Source organism: Misgurnus anguillicaudatus, chromosome 6 (assembly GCF_027580225.2).
Source record: "Misgurnus anguillicaudatus chromosome 6, ASM2758022v2, whole genome shotgun sequence".
Lineage (NCBI taxonomy): Eukaryota > Metazoa > Chordata > Actinopteri > Cypriniformes > Cobitidae > Misgurnus > Misgurnus anguillicaudatus.
The window spans coordinates 15,856,062-15,874,588 of record NC_073342.2 but is presented as its reverse complement, the minus strand read 5'-3'; the positions used below and the strand labels follow the sequence as shown (position 1 = coordinate 15,874,588).

Genomic DNA, 18,527 nt, shown 5'->3' with positions numbered 1-18,527 from the left:
CAGCTGTACACACCGATCTGGACTTAGTCCTCCATTTTATCCCCTTTTCATTGGGGTATTTAAAGCTTTCCGTCCATAGACGAGTTGTTGTTTCGAGTATAAACAGGTTTTGGAAACATCTTGATCCGCGTCGTAGTTTGCGTGTGCGTCTGTTAACCGCCCTTTTTTGTTTTCATCCGCCAATTAAAAACAAGTTGTGGTTTGTTTGGACAAGTTTAGGCAAATTGCATGCCAAACAAGGACTAAATTTCACATGGCGTACCGTGCCACCACCTATTAATCGAGTTTTACGTTTTGATCAAAGGGTCTGGTCAGGTATAAGGTCCTTTGCAATTCGTTTAAGATTGTTTAAGGGGAACAGCACGCAACATGGTGACACTGACAGCTATCGTAGCTCCTCTCGGTCGGCAGATCCACAGACATCTGCTAAAACATGTTAGGAGCCAGCGTTTGATACCTGCTCGGGGTTGTAGCCTGTCTGCCTGCTCCAGCAAATTTGCTTTGACTCAAGGTTAGTATTTTTATCTTAAGCGGGACGTTTTTGGTTGTAAGCAAATTGGTAGGTTTGTTTTTGTTGTGGCCGCGTAACGTTAGTGGTTCTGTTTACAACACGTGGGCACTTTTTAACAACCCAAAGTGTTTTATTAGAGATTAGTTTTAATGGTATTTATGACCGTGCTTATCATAATCTAGTCGCATCTGAGGTGTTTATCAGAGAAAACCTACAGCAACGCTTCTCCACTTCCGGGTCTTGCATAAGTGTTTACATGATGGTAATTTATCGTCGAATTGTTTGTACAATCATAGCTGTACAAACTATTAAATTCGCATCTTTATATTGTTCAAATATTTAAATTTCCTTAAAATTACATTTGAGACATGTTGGGGGTTCACTAGTTTCGTATAGCCAAACCTTTAATAACCATGGGAGCTTTGAATGACCAAGGCCCGCCCAAGAGTCCATGTGATTGACATCTAAAGCAACCAATCACGTGTCGCGTGATGCTTAGCGCTCATGTTTCCAGGCGGACAAACCCCTATTTTTTGCAGTCTATGGACACACAACAAATCCTTTGTATATGATTGTTTTGTCTGGAAAAAAAAGTTAATCTTAGTTACATTAGAAAATGTCCTGGCTATTCCTTCCTAAGCTTTATAATGGTAGTAAATGGTGCTTTTTGCTGATTTGAGGCCCAAAAAGAGTCACAGAAGTAATCCACATTGCTTAATAATTTTAAATATTTTTATTTTTCTTACAACATCGGATTAATAAATGTTTGGCTGAACAGTCATTTTAAAAGTGGCCCTTACTGCATAATGACAAACATATTTATATAAAAATACAAAAAAGTAGAACCTTAAAAGACAGTATAGAAGTAAGAAAAAATAAATTATTATAAAACTAAATATGCATTGATTATAAAATGCATGCAAGACTTGCAAGTTTATATTCTGTACATACATTTATATGCCTATCCAACTGTAGTATGGTTGCATGCTGATTTTAACGTTGCAAAATATACAACATGCTTTCTTGTTAATTTTATCAATAAACAAAACATCCAGTTCCTATGCATCTTAAATATTGTGTTTAATTATGAGAATCTGCATGACTGCGTTTTGCCTAGAGCGAGGCTACGCAAAGGTCTTAAAGATGGTGGCACAACAAAATTCAGGTTTCTGAACCCATGAACTCAACCTGTCACATGACAGATGTTGTGTTGTCAAATGTTATGAGATTTCTGTGTGGGAGTATTTTAAGCCGTACATTTGGACTGGCAGACAAATAAATTGATAAAACAATAACACGCTTACAACCTACATGAAAAAACACAAATACAGGGCTCAATGCAAATAATTTTTATACTGATTATATAGTGGTTCAGGTTTTCACTTGCCCTGCCAAAACTTTCACTGGCCCCACCCAAAAAATAAAAGATTTCAGTGTCACTCATTTAAAATAATTCAAAAGTGAATTATAATTTGATTCATAATTTGTTAAGACAAATGGCACTTTTCAATGTAAACTCTAAACTAAATAACACGCCGTCAGTCCCTTATGTTGAGCCCTGTATTGTAATAGTATAGTATGCCTTTTATATTATGTAGTATAATAGAATTATTAAACTACAGTATACATAATAAAGTACAATAAATGTTGTTTACTATAGTATACTATAGTATTGTTGACTATGATAAGGTTAAAACAACACTGGTATTTAGGAATTTACTACAGTTTACTATAATAATATTTCATGTGGGAATACAATATCAACAGAAGAGAATACAATACTTTCACTGTCGTTGCATAGCTACAAATTAAAGTATTTGGTCTGTCTTTAGTAGCATTCACTTAGAATATGAAAATTAACAATTTACCAAAAAGCCATGGTTACTATAATTAAGCCATGGTAACTACAAAAATAAAAATGGTTTGCTACAAAAGCCATCGTTACTGTAGTAAAACCATGATTTTGCCAATGGCAATTAACACACCAAAAAATTTCTAATTTTCATAAAGGAAAAACATAACTGATATAGTGCATATCTAATTAAATGAACAAAATGGCATACTAATAATAAAATAACAGTAAAGCTGAATAGTTACTTAAATATTAACATTTTAGTCTTTTTAATGTGTTTACTTTTCTGGCACATCCAGTAGCTGTTTATAGCCTTCATTTCTATTGTGTGGGCCTTATCTTATCTAAACCCTGATTATTTCAACAATACACAACACCATTTATTGATCAATGTTCACAACAAAAAGCAAAATCACAGAAACCATACACTGATATAGTTTAGCAAGTGAAGTTTAGCACAGGCTAAAACTGGAGTACAAAAATTGCTCTTAGCTGTGCTTTATGTTTGTGGCAAGGAAAATAACATCATAAACCTATTTCATCATACAGTTTATTTCATTTTAATTATGCATTTGGCAGACGCTTTTATCCAAAGCGACTGTATACAATTTATATCAGTATGTGTGTTCCCTGGGTTCAAACCCAATGACCTTTTGCGCTGCTATCCATTGTTTTGCCACTGAGCTGTTCAGGAGCACTTTTTTATTTAGTTTACGTTTACATTTAATCAAAGACTAAGTTATGATATGTATAAAGAAGTATATAGAAACAGTGTTGGGGTTGCTATCCATTAAATGGGTCAGCAAAATTGTAATCTGTCTTGCTACTTAAATGGCTGTCAGTAATTATAGTAAAGGTCCTCGTGTAGTATTTTAATCCAATGAAAGCCCTGCTAGTCACATTCCCTGACAGCTTATAAATTAGATTCTGGTTAAATTTCTTTTGTAGACCCAAAAGCATGTGACCATTAATCTTAACTTCCCCCGTTGTGCAAGAAGAGTTCAATCGGCAAATTCATACAGTTTAAAGGTTCTCATTCTTGTTTGCTCAAGGATGTAACGTGAACAAGGGCATGTCCATTTAAAAAGGTGCATTAAAAACCGACTGGACGTCTTCATGATTTGACATTCCTGTCAGTTTCTTTTATGTGACTCATCAAATCACAAGAGGAAGCGTCGGCTTTTTTCAGCCCTCGATTTTTTCTTCCCTAAAGGAAAAGAAGTACAGCACGTCGACCGCCTCGAGGCATTTTCTCGCTTTTCTTCTGATTTTCCTCACATTTTAAATTTTTTTTTGCTTTAAATAGAAGAAGAAATGTGTAACGTTAATCATGATTCTGCGTTCTGCTCTCTAAAATGTAGGTAACGTATTATGTCTGTCTGTTTATTCTGTTTTGTCATGCATTCATTTAACAGATGATTTTACCCAAATACCCGTTTAAATCACTGTATACAATAATTTATTGTTTTATACACCGCATTATTCACAGTATATCTGCATGGTTTTACTGATGTAGGCTGTGTCTCAAAATCAAGCGCGCTGCCTGCGTTGTCAGCATTTTTGACCACTATGTGATTTCTTTCTTTATTTAACAAATTGTAAGCATCAGTTAGACGGGCAATGCCCAAAGACAGTGTTTAGAAACTGTCCAAATGCTACAGTGGTATGTCGGGTTATGTATTGAGACACCGCCATGATTTTGACTGACTCTTCTTCACCGTTATTTCTCGCTTTAGTGCACCCGATGTGGCAGGAGCCACTCGATATTCCCGGTGGAGACAAACAGTCACCCATTGACATCGCGGTGCGCAAAAGCGTCTTTGACCCGCGACTGAAACCCTTGAAAGTGCAATATGACCCCAGAAGCTGCCAGCAGATCTGGAACAACGGCTACTCTTTCCTGGTCGAGTATGACGATACCACTGACAAATCCAGTAAGTTTTGAATGAGCAAAGCTTTTCCATATTTAAAGGTGCCAAAGAATGCATTCAAATAATCTATATCTAACTTTATTAAGTGCAAAAATTATGCAGAAATGTCCATTTACAACCCTAGGAACTGTCCTTTGAATGAAATGGTTTATTTTTGCCCTATTTGGAAAGGGTCATGAATAATAATGTTGAGCTCTGCTCTGATTGGCTCTGCTCTGAGGCTCATGTCAGTAGCTCGCATTAGTAAACAGACCTAATATGTTTGAGTCTGTATCAGACGAAAATACAGATTTTGAGGAACAACTAATTGTTTGGAGATTGTGTTTTTTTTTTCAGTATAGGGCTGCAAAACGTAACTGTAAAGTCAATAGTAGAACTTCAGACGTAAACGTTAGCATATAGCGTTATCTCAGCAGTCACAACTTTGTTTTTAGCATTTTAACAACTTTGTAATAATTTAATGTGTTATTTAAGGTGGGGTCGTACATCTTGACTGTGACATCACAGTCGGTTTTTATGAGGTTTACATAAAAATAAGGAAACAAATGCGTTTGAGGCTCACAATATGTCGTTACCATGTACTGAGCTCTTATTATCCATCTATGCCTAGTTTAATTCAGTTTTTTAATTTTATGGCACATTTAAGTAGTAGCTATGGTGAATTGACCATGATTTTATTATAGTGAAAGTGTAGTAACCATGTTTTTGTCGTATTGATAGCCATTAGTAAAACCACAGTTAAACTTGGATTACTGTGGTAACCTAGTTGTTAAATTTGTAGTAAATTATTAATTTAGTAAGAGAATGATTAATTATTTATTATTATTATTATTATTATTATTATCAGTTTTTGATCATTTATTTCACATCGTTGCTTTGTTGTAGCAAAGCAGAGTTACAAAAAATACATTTTATAAGGAAAAATTCATAAGGAAAAAAATATGATAATCAAATACATGGTATTAAAGGAATACTCCACTTTCATAGGGAGGTGTCCTGATGGTTTGCTCACCCCTATGTCATCCAGGATGTTTGTGTCTTTCTTTCTTCAGTCAAAAAGAAATGATTTTTTTTTTTTTTTTGAGGAAAATATTCCAGGATTTTTTTCCATATAGTGGACTTCAATTGAACCCAATTATTTGAATGTCCAAATTGCAGTTTCAATGCAGCTTTAAAGGGCTCTTAATGATCCCAACCGATGCATAAGGGTCTTATCTAGTGAAACAATCATCATTTTGTCCCAAAAAATGTTATGTACTTCTTGAGCTTGCCCTAGAATGCGCGTTCGCGACCCTTATGACTCATTGAACTGCAGTTTTGACCTTTATTTGGACCTTCAAACCGTTGAGGTCTACTAAAGTCATGGAATGTTTTCCTTAAAAAAAACTTTTTGGGTGAAGAAGGAGGGACGTGGACATCTTGGATGACATGGGGTGAGTAAATTATCAGGACATTTTCTTATGAAAGTGGAATATTTCTTTTAAGTATTGTTTCAAATTTTCTATACGATGCACATTAGCACTACTAACAATATGACGTGATGATTGTGTCCCATTGTTTTTGATTTTCTTACATATTCAAACCATATATGCACTTGGCAGGTGTCATAGAGCATTCAATCTATACATTTTATCAGTATGTGTGTTTTTTGGGAATTAGGTCTGGGCAGGAGTATTCTATTACTTGAATATTCGTCCGGTGGGTTGGCATTCGATTTTCAATTTTGAGATTTGAAAATTCTTATTCTTTCAACATTATTAGCATTAACGCAGTGACTGCCATGCAGGCAGTGCACTTTATGCCCCGGCTCTATAGGTGGCGGTGTGGCGCTGATAACTCTTTCCACCAAACCCCACAAGAAGGATCTGTTAACTTGCATTATATGACAGAGCACTGGGGTTTCTGCAAAATATCTTCTTTACTGTTCTAATAACAAAAATGTCAAAAACATATCGGATGGCCTGACGGTCAGTAAATAAACTTGATATGCTACCATGTTCTTTATTTATTACAGTTCATTGAACTCATTTCGTTTGTTTTTCTAAAACAGCCTACCCTTTACGGTGCAAGTAATTACTGGTATTCGGACCAGCCCTACTGGGAATCCAACTCGTAATGTCAGGAATAGACTTCTTCGGTTTTCCCATGCATTGACACAGTAGTGATACAGTCTATTGTGATTTTATTTCTTTTGCTGAACAATTTGTTTAAATTCTTGTCTTATCGAAATAAATACGAACTAGGTTAAACAAACTGTTCTGCTCTGTGAGATACTGGTAACATGTTGATGTGGACTTTAGCTTTGAAGGGAGGACCGCTGGAGGATCAGTTCAGACTGTGCCAGTTTCATTTCCACTGGGGTGAGACCAATGCCTGGGGCTCAGAGCACTCTATAGATCGCCGCCTTTACCCTGCTGAGGTACCGTTACCCCATACATGAAATGATACATTTTGAGAAGTGCTGTACATTTCAATAATTAACACTCAGGTGCATGAATGTAATGATGAAAATGGGAAAACTGCAATTGAAAACCCAGATAAATCATCTTTTTTGTGATTTACTGTTTTTTTAAACTCATCCTACGTAATGTAAAGAATATATAATGAATATATTGAAAATATAACCTTTATAAGTTTAAAATTATGTGAATTCAATGAGATAAATCAAACTTTGATGCAACTATTCTTACTTTACTGACCTTGTTAAATCTCTCAACATTCCTGTAGCTGTCTTCATTTGGGTGTGTCCTCAGATTTCAGTTTTGAAATATGTGTCACCTATTGCGAAAAGTGCATTCATTTCCTATTTGGTTAAAGCCATGAATGTAGTTCTTTATGGTTGTGTGGGTGTCAAGCCATTGTGGTTCTGAAAAAGGAAGTCCGAAAACACAAAGCTACCACTTTTGGAGTAATTTGATTTAAACAAGTTTCTGTTTTCTTTCCAAACAGCTTCACCTTGTCCATTGGAATTCGGATAAGTACAGTTTGTTCGAAGAGGCTGTTGTGGAAGAAAATGGATTAGCTGTTATTGGAGTTTTTCTGAAGGTACTGACTGCAATACTTTAATAAATCCACATATACAATCGTTTGCTGATCTTTATATTAAAATGCAAAGTTTCTTGTTCGTCACAGGTTGGAAAGAGGCATGAGGGTTTGCAGAAACTGGTGGATGCATTGCCTGCCGTCAGACACAAGGTAAGCAGGTTGTTTTGTACACATTGAGCCTTGTCTTTATTATGAGTTACTAAGATTGTCTAAGAACATCAGCATATATGATGTTTTGGAAACAGGAGGACCGATCTTTAATGGAATGTTTTCGCGGACTATATTATAAGGAATTGCAAATTGTATTGACATGGAAGCTACATTATTCACAGTCGACCAAACTTTACAACGGCTTGCACTTAAACGCCACATGGTAGAGCACAAAAAGCTAAAATAATAACTCGGAAAAAAATTGAAGGTACATTAAGTAAGGGATAATTTATAGGCTTGCTTGTATCCCATTTATCACACGGTATAGGTAAGGTAAGGAACATAAAATATTGATTTGAAACATTTTATTTGCTAATTTTTAACGAATGCAGATGTTTAATTTCAGTTTAAGATAAGACACAGCGTTTAAATGTCATGACACGCTATCTGGTTAATCGTTTGTAATAGGGCTGTCACAATGATTAAATAATCGTCTAATTGCAATGATTTCAGATCACCGCAATGATTGCACATCTCTCTAAAAACACAAGGGGGAGCTGCAGCGCCTGTATAAATCAGACCGTATCAGATTACTTTTAAATATGTGTTATGTACATTAATATTTACTGCCAGGTAAACCTTGCAAAATATTTAAAGGAACAGTATGTAAGAAATTTATATCAATTAATCATAAAATGGCCCTGATATGTCACTAGACATTAAGAAATCATTTTCATTTCAAATACTTATAACACTGACAACAGTGGTCTGGCCAGGATATTGTCATTTAAAAAGTGGAGTTGCAGCCCTCAACTGATGTTTATGTTGTCATTTTGTGTATTGGCCACCAGCTGTGTGATTGCAGTACCAGTTTTAGCCACAAGTTTTGTGATTGCAATACCAGTTTTGGCCACAATCCTACATACTGTTCCTTTAATTTAAATAATCACAACAATGTGTGATTTATTATACAATTAACCATCCCCAAAATTTCATAATCGTGACAGCCCTAGTTTGTAAATATAATGTCACATATGTTATTAAAATACATATTTATATAATTTTTTTGTGTAATATTAAACTGTACCTATCAATGATTTGCACTATTACCGTGTGTAATAGTTTTGAGCGGTTGTTAACTAAAAAGAACAAACCTTGAAATGTTGTGACTGGACAATCAGAATCAAGCATTTTAGAGTGGCGTGTGAAAATTGTTTCATAAACAAGCAAAAGAAGGATGAGAATTAAATGTCAAAGCAATAAAACAGTCAATTAATCGTCATATTCGTCAAAGCCCTAAAACAGCCAATTAATTGTCATAATCGCCACAATTTATTATACAATTAACCATCTGCAAAATGTCATAATCGTGACAGCCCTAGTTTGTAAATATAATGTCACATATGTTATTAAAAGACATATTTATATAAAATTTTTGTGTAATATTGAACTGTACCTATCAATGATTTGCACCATTACCGTGTGTAATATTTTTGAGTGGTTGTTAACTAAAAAGAACAAACCTTGAAATGTTGTGACTGGCCAATCAGAATCAAGCATTTTAGAGCACTGTGCAATTAATTAAATTATTACTAGGGTTGTTCTGATTCCGATACTAGTATCAGAAAAGCCACCAATACCACACAAAAAATCTGGCATTGGTATCGGCAAGTGCTTGAACCCATGTAAATAACGTCACTTCCAAATGCAAACACACCTAGTATAATCCCACCCCCCTTAACAGTGATTGACAGGTTTATGTGCAGAAATGCAAATGCGAAAGGAATTGCGATTTTATTTGAATTTTGGCAGGCTCTGTATGCGTCGCCAGAGGAAATAAAAACAGGAAATGGGGATTTGCATTTAGGGCTGTCACAATTATTAAATAATCGTCTCATTGCGACTGTTTAACCACATCGCGATGATTTCAGATCACCGCAATGATTGCACATCTCTCCAAAAAACACAAGGGGGATCTGCAGCGCCTGTATAAATCAGACCGTATCAGATTACTTTTAAATGTGTGTTATGTGTAAAATTATTTCATCAACAAACAAAAAATGTATGAGAATTAAATATTAAAGCAATAAAACGGACAATTAATTGCATAACCGTCAAAGTCCTAAAACAGGCAATTTATCATCATAATTGTCGCAATTTATTAGAGAAATAACGTCAGCCAAAATAAGGCAGGCTTGTAACTGGAAAGACATAGGAAATTCAATTGCAAATGGACATTACTTTTTCATTTAAATTTGGCATACATTGTACGTTTGCGTAAACAGAAATGCAAATACAGTTTTACAGCCGCAAGTAGAAAACACATGTGCAAATACAATTTGCAATTCCTTTTAAATATTGTCTGCAAAATCGTCCCATAAATCTTGTTGCACGAGTCATCTGGCTTTGCGGCACTTTAACTTTAAATGCATCTTTAGAAACATTTGTAGTTGCAAAGTGCTTTTTAACAGTTACAATGTAATATCTTTGTCATTTTCTAACCAGGACAGCCTGGTCGAGTTTACCAAGTTCGACCCTGCATGTCTTCTCCCGAAGAACATCGATGAATATTGGACGTACGCAGGCTCTCTGACCACTCCTCCTCTTACCGAGGCTGTGACATGGATTTTAATGAAACAACATATTGAAGTCAGTCATGATCAGGTATGAGCCTAATATATTTGGGGAATGTGAGACAGGAAATTAAGAGGAGATGTTTCAATAGCAAATATAAAAGAAGGAGGAAATTAACTTTGCGAGTGATTTTGAAGGGATACCTTGCAATGTCCTGGACAAAAGTAGATGAAAGCTATATATTTCGGTTTTATTAGGGAGTTATAAATTTAGGCTTTGAGACCCCTCTGACATTAGCTGTTGACTCTGCTGGATATCTCTTGGTAATTTTTTCCACTACTCCATGGTAACCTGGGAAATGGAATGGAAAAGATCATCAGGCGCACCGATGACGTCTGTTTATTCACGTCTGAACCCTGTCTTAACCAAGAGTAAATTCACTGTAATGGTCAGGTCCAGAGAGTATTTGCACTCACTTGCACTCATGGTTGAGAGAGTTCACTCAATATACATGCATACATGCATGCACGGTTGAACTTAAAGCCTTGCATAGTATATTTATTTAACTCGTACGTGTGCATAGATGTTCGACACATCTCCTTAGCTACATACTACATTGTCCTAATAGGTGCATGCGCGACCTATGCGTACAATGTACGCATGGTTTAAAAAATCTTGCAGTGTGCGTACAGTACGCACGCACTTTTCTGATGATGAAAATTGCGTCATGCGCACTGTACGCAGACCCTCTCGTATGCGTATAAAGTTGACCATACTTTGGCCTAATGTGTACTTTATTTGCATTTTCAGCTGAATTGTGGCGAACGCATTTGAGTGCAGCAAGAGTAATAAAGGTGTACTAAATGGGTAATAAACACAGAAGAGGCGGAGCTTTGTAAACGACAGCATATGCAAATGAGCTTTGTATATGAGCTTTGGATGGATTTAAATAATTGTTTACTTCGTCGACTAGACCACATGCGAACCAGGGGTATGTTTCCCAAAAACATTGTTAGCTAACTGTGGTCGTTGTTACCCTTGAACTCTATTTGTGCCACAGAACTTGTGACCATAGTTGCTTTTGGGAAACGCTCCCCAGGCCGGATTTCAGTGTATTTGAAACATAGTGTGCGAGTTGAGGCTGTCAAAAGTTTAATCGCGATTAATCGCATACAAAATAAAAGTGTGTTATTTTGTGTAATTATGTATATATAAATACACGCATACATGTATAAATTCAAGAAAAAAAATATATTTATTTATATATTTAATTATACTATCTGTTTATTTAGTTATAATATTTTTTTATTTATTTATAATATTTATTTATATTTTATTTATTGATTTATTTATAATATTTATTAATTCATAATATAAATTTATTTATAATATTTTTATTCATTTTATTTATTTATAATATTTTTTTATGTATAACATATATTTTTATATATAATATATATTTATTTACTTAATTATTTTTTATTTAAAATATAGGCTGTTTTAAAAAATATTGGCTATTCCACTATTATGAATATTCGTAGAATAAAAGCTCTTGTGCTGCTTTACTTGAATGAGATTAACTCCCATCTTAGCCCAGATTTGCTTTTAAACTGAAGGTAACGACTGCCATTGGGGGCGAAATCCAGTGATGTCGTGTGCAATTGAAAGGCGGCATTAAAGGGCCGTTCACATGTCGCGGCTAAAAATGCGTGGAAAAAGTTAGCCGCGTAGGTTCTCGTCAAATGATCTGCTTGCGGCATTCTGAAAAGTTTAAATGTTTTAACTCGATGCGGTGCGGACACGCCTGGAAAAACCGTGTTGCTTCCATTATGAGCGCGCACACCACGCGCCTACATTTTAAATAACGAACTTAAGCGTGCAAAAGACGCAAAATGTGAATCACCCCAATTTTTGCTTCCCAAATAACATAAAATTTAAAATGCATTTTCACATGTGTTTAGAGTCATTTTACGTTGGCTTCAAATCCATATTCTCTCACAAACTTCTCTTCTTTTCTCAGCTGGCGGTGTTTCGCAGTTTGCTGTTCACGTCTGCAGAGGAGCAGGAGCAGAGGAGTATGGTCAACAACTTCCGCATCCAGCAGGATTTGAAGGAACGGACCATCCGTTCCTCTTTCAGCCCCTTCCTACAAGACGCTCCATCAATGGAGTAACACACAACGATTCACAACCTTACCTCCAAAAGAAGAATAAACTAGGTCATAACATTCATCAAGGGGTACTGATATCAATAAGGTCTTAAACTAGACTATGCAATGCTCGGTATCATTTTACCCAACTCGTCAAACTGGTTAAAAGGGATTAACAAAATTATAGTTAAGGACCTGTTATACAACATACTCACTCAAGTTACTGTAGTATGTGAAGGTTGCTCATAGATGCCATTGTCACTTTGAATTCAGTACTATTCAGTACAAACACAGCAAAGTATTGTAATTTCAAAACATAACAGCATTGACTCTGTCAATTTATTGGCTATAGCTACGATTGAGGACAAAACGCTCCCTCTTGTGGACAACTGACAGATTACAATACATGCCTTGTTTTGAGGCACTGTTTTTATTTAGTAGCTTTACTTAGCTGCAAATCTAACTTGTTTACTGAGGGTTTTTTTTTAAGCATAAAACTGCACAATGCAATGATTTTTAACATTAATTAGTATTTTAAGTAGAACTCCTCAACATATGTAGAGTTTGAACATTGCAGTTTAATAAGACTAGAAATGTAGTCTTTATGGTGCATTGTTGATTGAAAGAGATTAGGTGGAGTAGATACGCACAATTGTTTAAATCAGTAGCATTACTGTACTTTATATATATTTACTTCAATTATAAAAACAGATTATCCTCACCCGTAGTGCCTTTTTGTATATAATGATTGATTTATACTTTATGCGACAATGTGATTGGCCACATTTGCCTATGGGTGAAATGTATGTGCCTACATTTGCGTTTAATATTTTCGTTATCTCATCTCATAGACCTCATGTTAGGCTCGTGTTCATCATTGTGCTTTTGTGTTATTAATTCATCTGGATTAAATGTGTATATGTGGATAGTGTTTGTCTCTAAGGATGTCTTTAGTATTTTTACTTTCATGAGAGGGACCTTATTTCTCCATGAGAGGCGCACACGAGACCACTCACACTATAAAATTGGGAACTACATCAAGACCAACTTATCTTTCAGTTTTTGTGCTTTATTGCATTCCTTTTTTTTAAACATGCTGAGAAGGCCAATCATTATTTTTGGTCATAAGTTGTATGAAATGCATTGTGGCGAGTTAATATTTAGAAATAAGCTTCAAAGTTAAATTGGCAAATCGAGGAGCAAAAGTTGCATGCAGCTTTTGAACAGACGCTGGTCTTTGTGATGGCTGAATAGCATTGTTCCTGTATAAACTCTCCCTAAAATGGCCTCTTCTCTGAATAGGTTCTCTTCCCATTGGTTTGATTTGGTTGAAATGCAGAGTGATGCTAAGTGGATTTGAAAGCTGGATTTGTACTGTACAAACTTCGGGCAATGGGACGGCTGGGATCTCATCCCTCCACCTGCATAAGTCCGCAGTCACATTCTTTCGCATCAGGAGGCAGGAACAATGTTTTCTTATTGAAGCTCGGGTGAATAGCTTGTGGAGACATCTTTTTTTTGTTGGACGATTTGATTAGTTTTCCCATGAAAATATTTTTTTCTGTTTTGTTTTTTGTACCCTCTTCTGGAAAATGTGTTAGCTTGAGGTTTCTCATTTCAATACAAATGATGAATCGACACTAAAACTTCACTTTTGCTAACAATTATAAATGCAAACCTTTGACGGCATGATTTGAATCTTGTACTGCGTGCAAAATATTATCTTGTAGTTTTGTATTTGGAAACTGAGACTTTTTCATCACTTTCTTTAGGCCATGGGTCCCTACATGGGTCACTGTAGTTTTGTTTTACTTTTGGGCGGACACAAATTTGTGCTCCAGGGTTTTCGGCAGGATGAGAGGGTGGTGCCGGAGGTTTATGGAAGCCTCATACCGGCATTCACAGCATGCACCAGATGCTTGTTAGGTCCGGCACAGCTGCACTATAAGGTGCATGTTTTGGTGGACTATGCTAGGAGGGACTTACAGCCCCATGTTGCATTTTCAACAAATGTGTATCGTAACTCTCATTCATGCTGTCTGAAATGTGTTAGTATTTGTGTAAATTTCATGTGTAACATAAAATAAAACTTTTTGAGCTCAGTTGTCTGTTTATTCAATGTTGGACTGTTTGCAAGAATAACATGCAGGTAATTTTAACTTTCTGAACATAATGTTTATATTCATTATTTTTAAATTAAAGGAACAGTATGTAAGAAATGTATATCAATGAATTTTCATTTCAAATACTTATATCACTCACAACAGTTGTCTGGCCAGGATATTGTCATTATAGAAGTGGAGTTGCAACCCTCAACTGATGTTTATGTTGTCATTTTGTATATTGGCCACCAGTTGTGTGATTGCAGTACCAGTTTTAGCCACAAGTTTTGCTATTGCAATACCAGTTTTGGCCACAATCCTACATACTGTTTCTTTAAACTAGTTTAGATTTGAATTGTCTTAGTTCAGAATAATAGTAAAACAATATTATTAATGTTTATACCATTAAGCAGGTTCTATTACTATTAATATTATTATTAAACAAATGTAAAAAAAATTATGATTTGTTAAGTGTATCTCTTTAATCGGTACCCGCAACTCTTTATCGTAACTGTTTCATGGCTGAATTTGCATAAAGTATTTAACTTTTTTATGTTTAAATCTGATTATTATGGATTGCCTTTAAAATAATAATGCATTATTTATTTAAGTGCAAAAATGTGTCTTAAAAAGTTTTTGCGAAAGTGCAGTTTATTAATTTATTTCTCAATGTGCATATTTTTAAATTAATACGTTTCAGAGTTCCAATGGGTCCTTGAAATCCTTGAAACTTTGTGAATCTGGGGGAAAAATTCAAGGCCCTTGGAAGTTTTTGAAAATATACATACATAGATACAGGTCAAAAGTGCTTGAATCTATTTTATGCAAGAAGTTTTCTGGAAAAAATCCATATTATTCCCAGTGTAGTCTAGGATAATATCATAAAATTCAAGACTTTTTAAGCACACGTGCTAAACTTTTTGCTTTAAATGCTTATATCTACTGTGTGCGAAGGTTGATTCATACCAAAATGTTGTGTTTAACAAACGAAAATGTCTTGGGTTACATATGTAAGTGTTGTTCCCTGAGAAGGGAACGAGACGCTGCGTCTCCCTTGCCATACTTCCTGCGTCCCTCTAATGCCGTCTTTGGCAATATTTCAGATAGCGATATACTTCCTGGTTCCAGCGTCACCCTGTCTTTGTTGTTGTGCCTCACCATTGGTTGAATTTGATCTACACATTCAGACGTACTTACCCTTGGTCACGTCCCCAAAGTGTCACCGCAGTGACGCAGCGCGAGTTCCCTCGAAAGGGAACTGTAACAATGTATCTTAAAAGGTAACACAATGTAACCTTGCTTTCACTTGAAATGTGTCCCCCCATTTAGTCCTTGAATTTGAGGGTATTGGACCTGGAAAGTCCTTGAAAGGTCCATGAATTTGAAGTTAACTAAGGTGTGGGAACCCTGAAGTTTATAAGTTTGACAACATAATAACGAGGATCATCGCCAGCTGCCTGTTCTGCAACAATTATCAAAGGTGCTTTGAGGACCGGCTTTATAAATAAGCTCCTTTCATTGTTCTTTTCTGAAAGGTGAAAAGGTTTCCAAGCAATAAATCGGAATCTTTGGAGTGCAGGTACAAACCAGTTTGGGTCAGACAGCCCCTCAAAGACAAAATAGAGAAAAATGCCAGTGGGTGTGGGTGTTTGAAGAGGTTGGGGATCCAGGATTGAGTTTTGTCTCAAACTTGGTTCAAAAAGATTCTGTTCCGTGTTTGTTGTTCTTGGCTCTGTGGGTTATAAGAATGGGACGAGACACTGGGTCTTTGCGTATCCCAAACACACCATGGTTTCCTATCATTGTGTGAGAGAGTTTGGGAACAGGCTCTTTGAGCATTACATGATAAACAAACTGTGTGAAGAGCAGCACTGGAGATAAAAGCCTGGAGATATGAAGCACCCAAGATCTTCTGCAGCTGTTGAGTATCTCAGGGGCCAACTTTACCCAAAGTGTCTCATTTTGCTTCTGACTGCTGATTGTGTATTCCTTTATTGAATGGTGGTGAAAGATGAAAGCATCTACAGTGTCCCTTCCTCTTGTTTGGTTTGTTCTATGGTTATTTTTAGATTAAAAAGAAAACTCCATTCAATACTATTGCTTTTCTATAAACAGGAACCAATGATTTAAAGAGATGTTTCTTTGAAGTTTCATCCAGCTGTTTTCCTCTTCAGATCAAACGAAGGTTTTTGAGAGTTTGAGTCAACTAACTTTTCATTATGTTAGGGATTAGTTTACCAACATATATGGGGCTTATATTTATAAATCTTTTCTGGTGGTCAAATCATTTGACATTAAATCGTGGCCATAATCTTCTCAGATCATCTCACCAGCCTCTTTAAACATTTCTCTTCGCTTAGGGCACGGTTGTAAACTTTAATGATAACCAGCCATTTTGGTGCCAGGGAACGCCCGCGCCCCTCTCTCCTGTTGAGAAAGCAAAATGAACTCTTACATCTACAGGCATAAAACAGCAGCACCCAAATAACTTTTCAAACACAAAGGCCCCTGCTACACTATAAAAAGTAAAAGTTTACTTAAATAAATTACTTCAATTGGTAACACTTAGTCAACTTAAATCTTCACACTTTAAATGCTTTTATAAGCCTTGTGAAATTTATATGGTGTCCCCAGAGTGCATGTGAAGTTTTAGCTCAAAATACCATATAGATTTATATAGCATGTTTAAATTGACACTTTGTAGGTGTGTGCAAAAATGTGCCGTTTTGGGTGCTCTTTAAAATGCAAATGAGCTGATCTCTGCACTAAATGGCAGTGCTGTGGTTGGATAGTGCAGATTAAGGGGCGGTATTATCCCTTTCTGACATCACAAGGGGAGCCAGATTTCAATAACCTATTTTTTTTCACATTCTTGCAGTGAATGGTTTACCAAAACTAAGTTACTGGGTTGATCTTTTTCACATTTTATAAGTTGATATACACTGTAAAAAAATACTTGCTGCCTTAATTTTTTTTTAAATCAACTCACAAGCCATGTTAACTAATTATTATTTATCTTGACAAGAGATGAGTTGATACAACTTATAAAATGAAGTTGACTTTTTTAAACGATATTTTATAAGTTATAACAACTCACCTGTAGTTATAACAACTCATCTTTAGTCAAGAAAAATAATAGTAAGTTGAAATGACTTGTAAATTTGAGTAAATTTTAAGGCAGCAAAGTATTTTTTACAGTGAGAAGCAATGGGGACCCAATTATAGCACTTAACATTGAAAAGTCAGATTTTCATGTTATGTCCCCTTTAAAGATTTAAGGTAAAAAAATACTTTAATTGGTAACACCTAAAATGTAAGCCTTTTCAACTTAATTTTTTATACATTTTTAAGTGTTACCAATTGAAGTCATTTTTAAGTTTCAACTTTCACTTTTTACATTGTGTATGAAAAGTTTTGTAGCAACAGTTACACATCTAATGCTGCGTTTACACCAACCGCGTTTCAGGCGTCAAAATCGTGTCTACCGCACCTAGTTTGCCGCTTGAACAGTTTGAATGCATTTGCGTATGTAGAGCGAAGTAGACGCGCGGAAATAGCATGCATTTGTCACGTGTCAGAGGCAAAATCCACTTCTTGTGGGAGGGGAAAGTGCTATGCAGTTGTCTGTTTGCAAGATGACTGATGTTGATTGTGCATTTATTGAAGGGGGTTACCAGGGTCGATAAACGTCATGTGACTTAAAAGTGAAATGTGTATTACAACTTACCAGGTTGCCCGATGTCCTCACTGACACTCTTCCAAGCAAGGTCCTTTTTATTCCTGTCTCTATAGAAATAAGAACTTGTGTCGTATAGCTCCGGGTGACTGCTTACGGACAATATCAATTAAGCGTTCCTTCAGGTTGAATGAGGTTGAACGTGGTTGCCGCCACAGCAGCAAGCAGGCTCCTGATTGGTAAATGCGGCGCAAAATTCCGCCAAAGTTAAACATTTTCAACTCGGGCATCAGGTGGCAATTCACGTCAAATGCACAAAAAGCACCATTCGCGCATACCGCGCCAGGCGCTCAATTCGCGCCATTTGCGGGAACTAAGACGCGCGAATGAAGTGGAATCGCGTCTTCCGCGCCAAACGTGGCTGGTGTAAACGCAGCATTAGACATCCAAAATATGCCTTAATGAGTAACATGAAGTTAAAAAGTACACCGAAAAAATATTAAGTGAAATGAACTTAATTTTTCTTTTGCAAGTTTT

General features: G+C 35.9%; 1 protein-coding gene across 2 annotated transcripts; it reads left to right on the top strand.

The window, feature by feature from the left end:
- Positions 1 to 29: 29 nt before the first annotated feature.
- On the top strand, positions 30 to 14,314 carry ca5a (carbonic anhydrase Va). Of its 2 annotated transcripts, none has more exons than XM_055191735.2 (7): positions 30 to 511; positions 4,100 to 4,297; positions 6,595 to 6,713; positions 7,244 to 7,339; positions 7,427 to 7,489; positions 9,995 to 10,153; positions 12,084 to 14,314. In XM_055191735.2, exons 1-7 carry the CDS (start codon positions 370 to 372, stop codon positions 12,234 to 12,236), a joined length of 930 nt encoding a protein of 309 aa, XP_055047710.1. In that variant the 5' UTR covers positions 30 to 369; the 3' UTR covers positions 12,237 to 14,314. The 2 variants fall into 2 exon arrangements, with proteins under 2 accessions (XP_055047710.1, XP_055047711.1); XM_055191736.2 differs by lacking the exon at positions 30 to 511 and adding an exon at positions 3,563 to 3,720.
- The last annotated feature ends 4,213 nt before the right edge of the window (positions 14,315 to 18,527 follow it).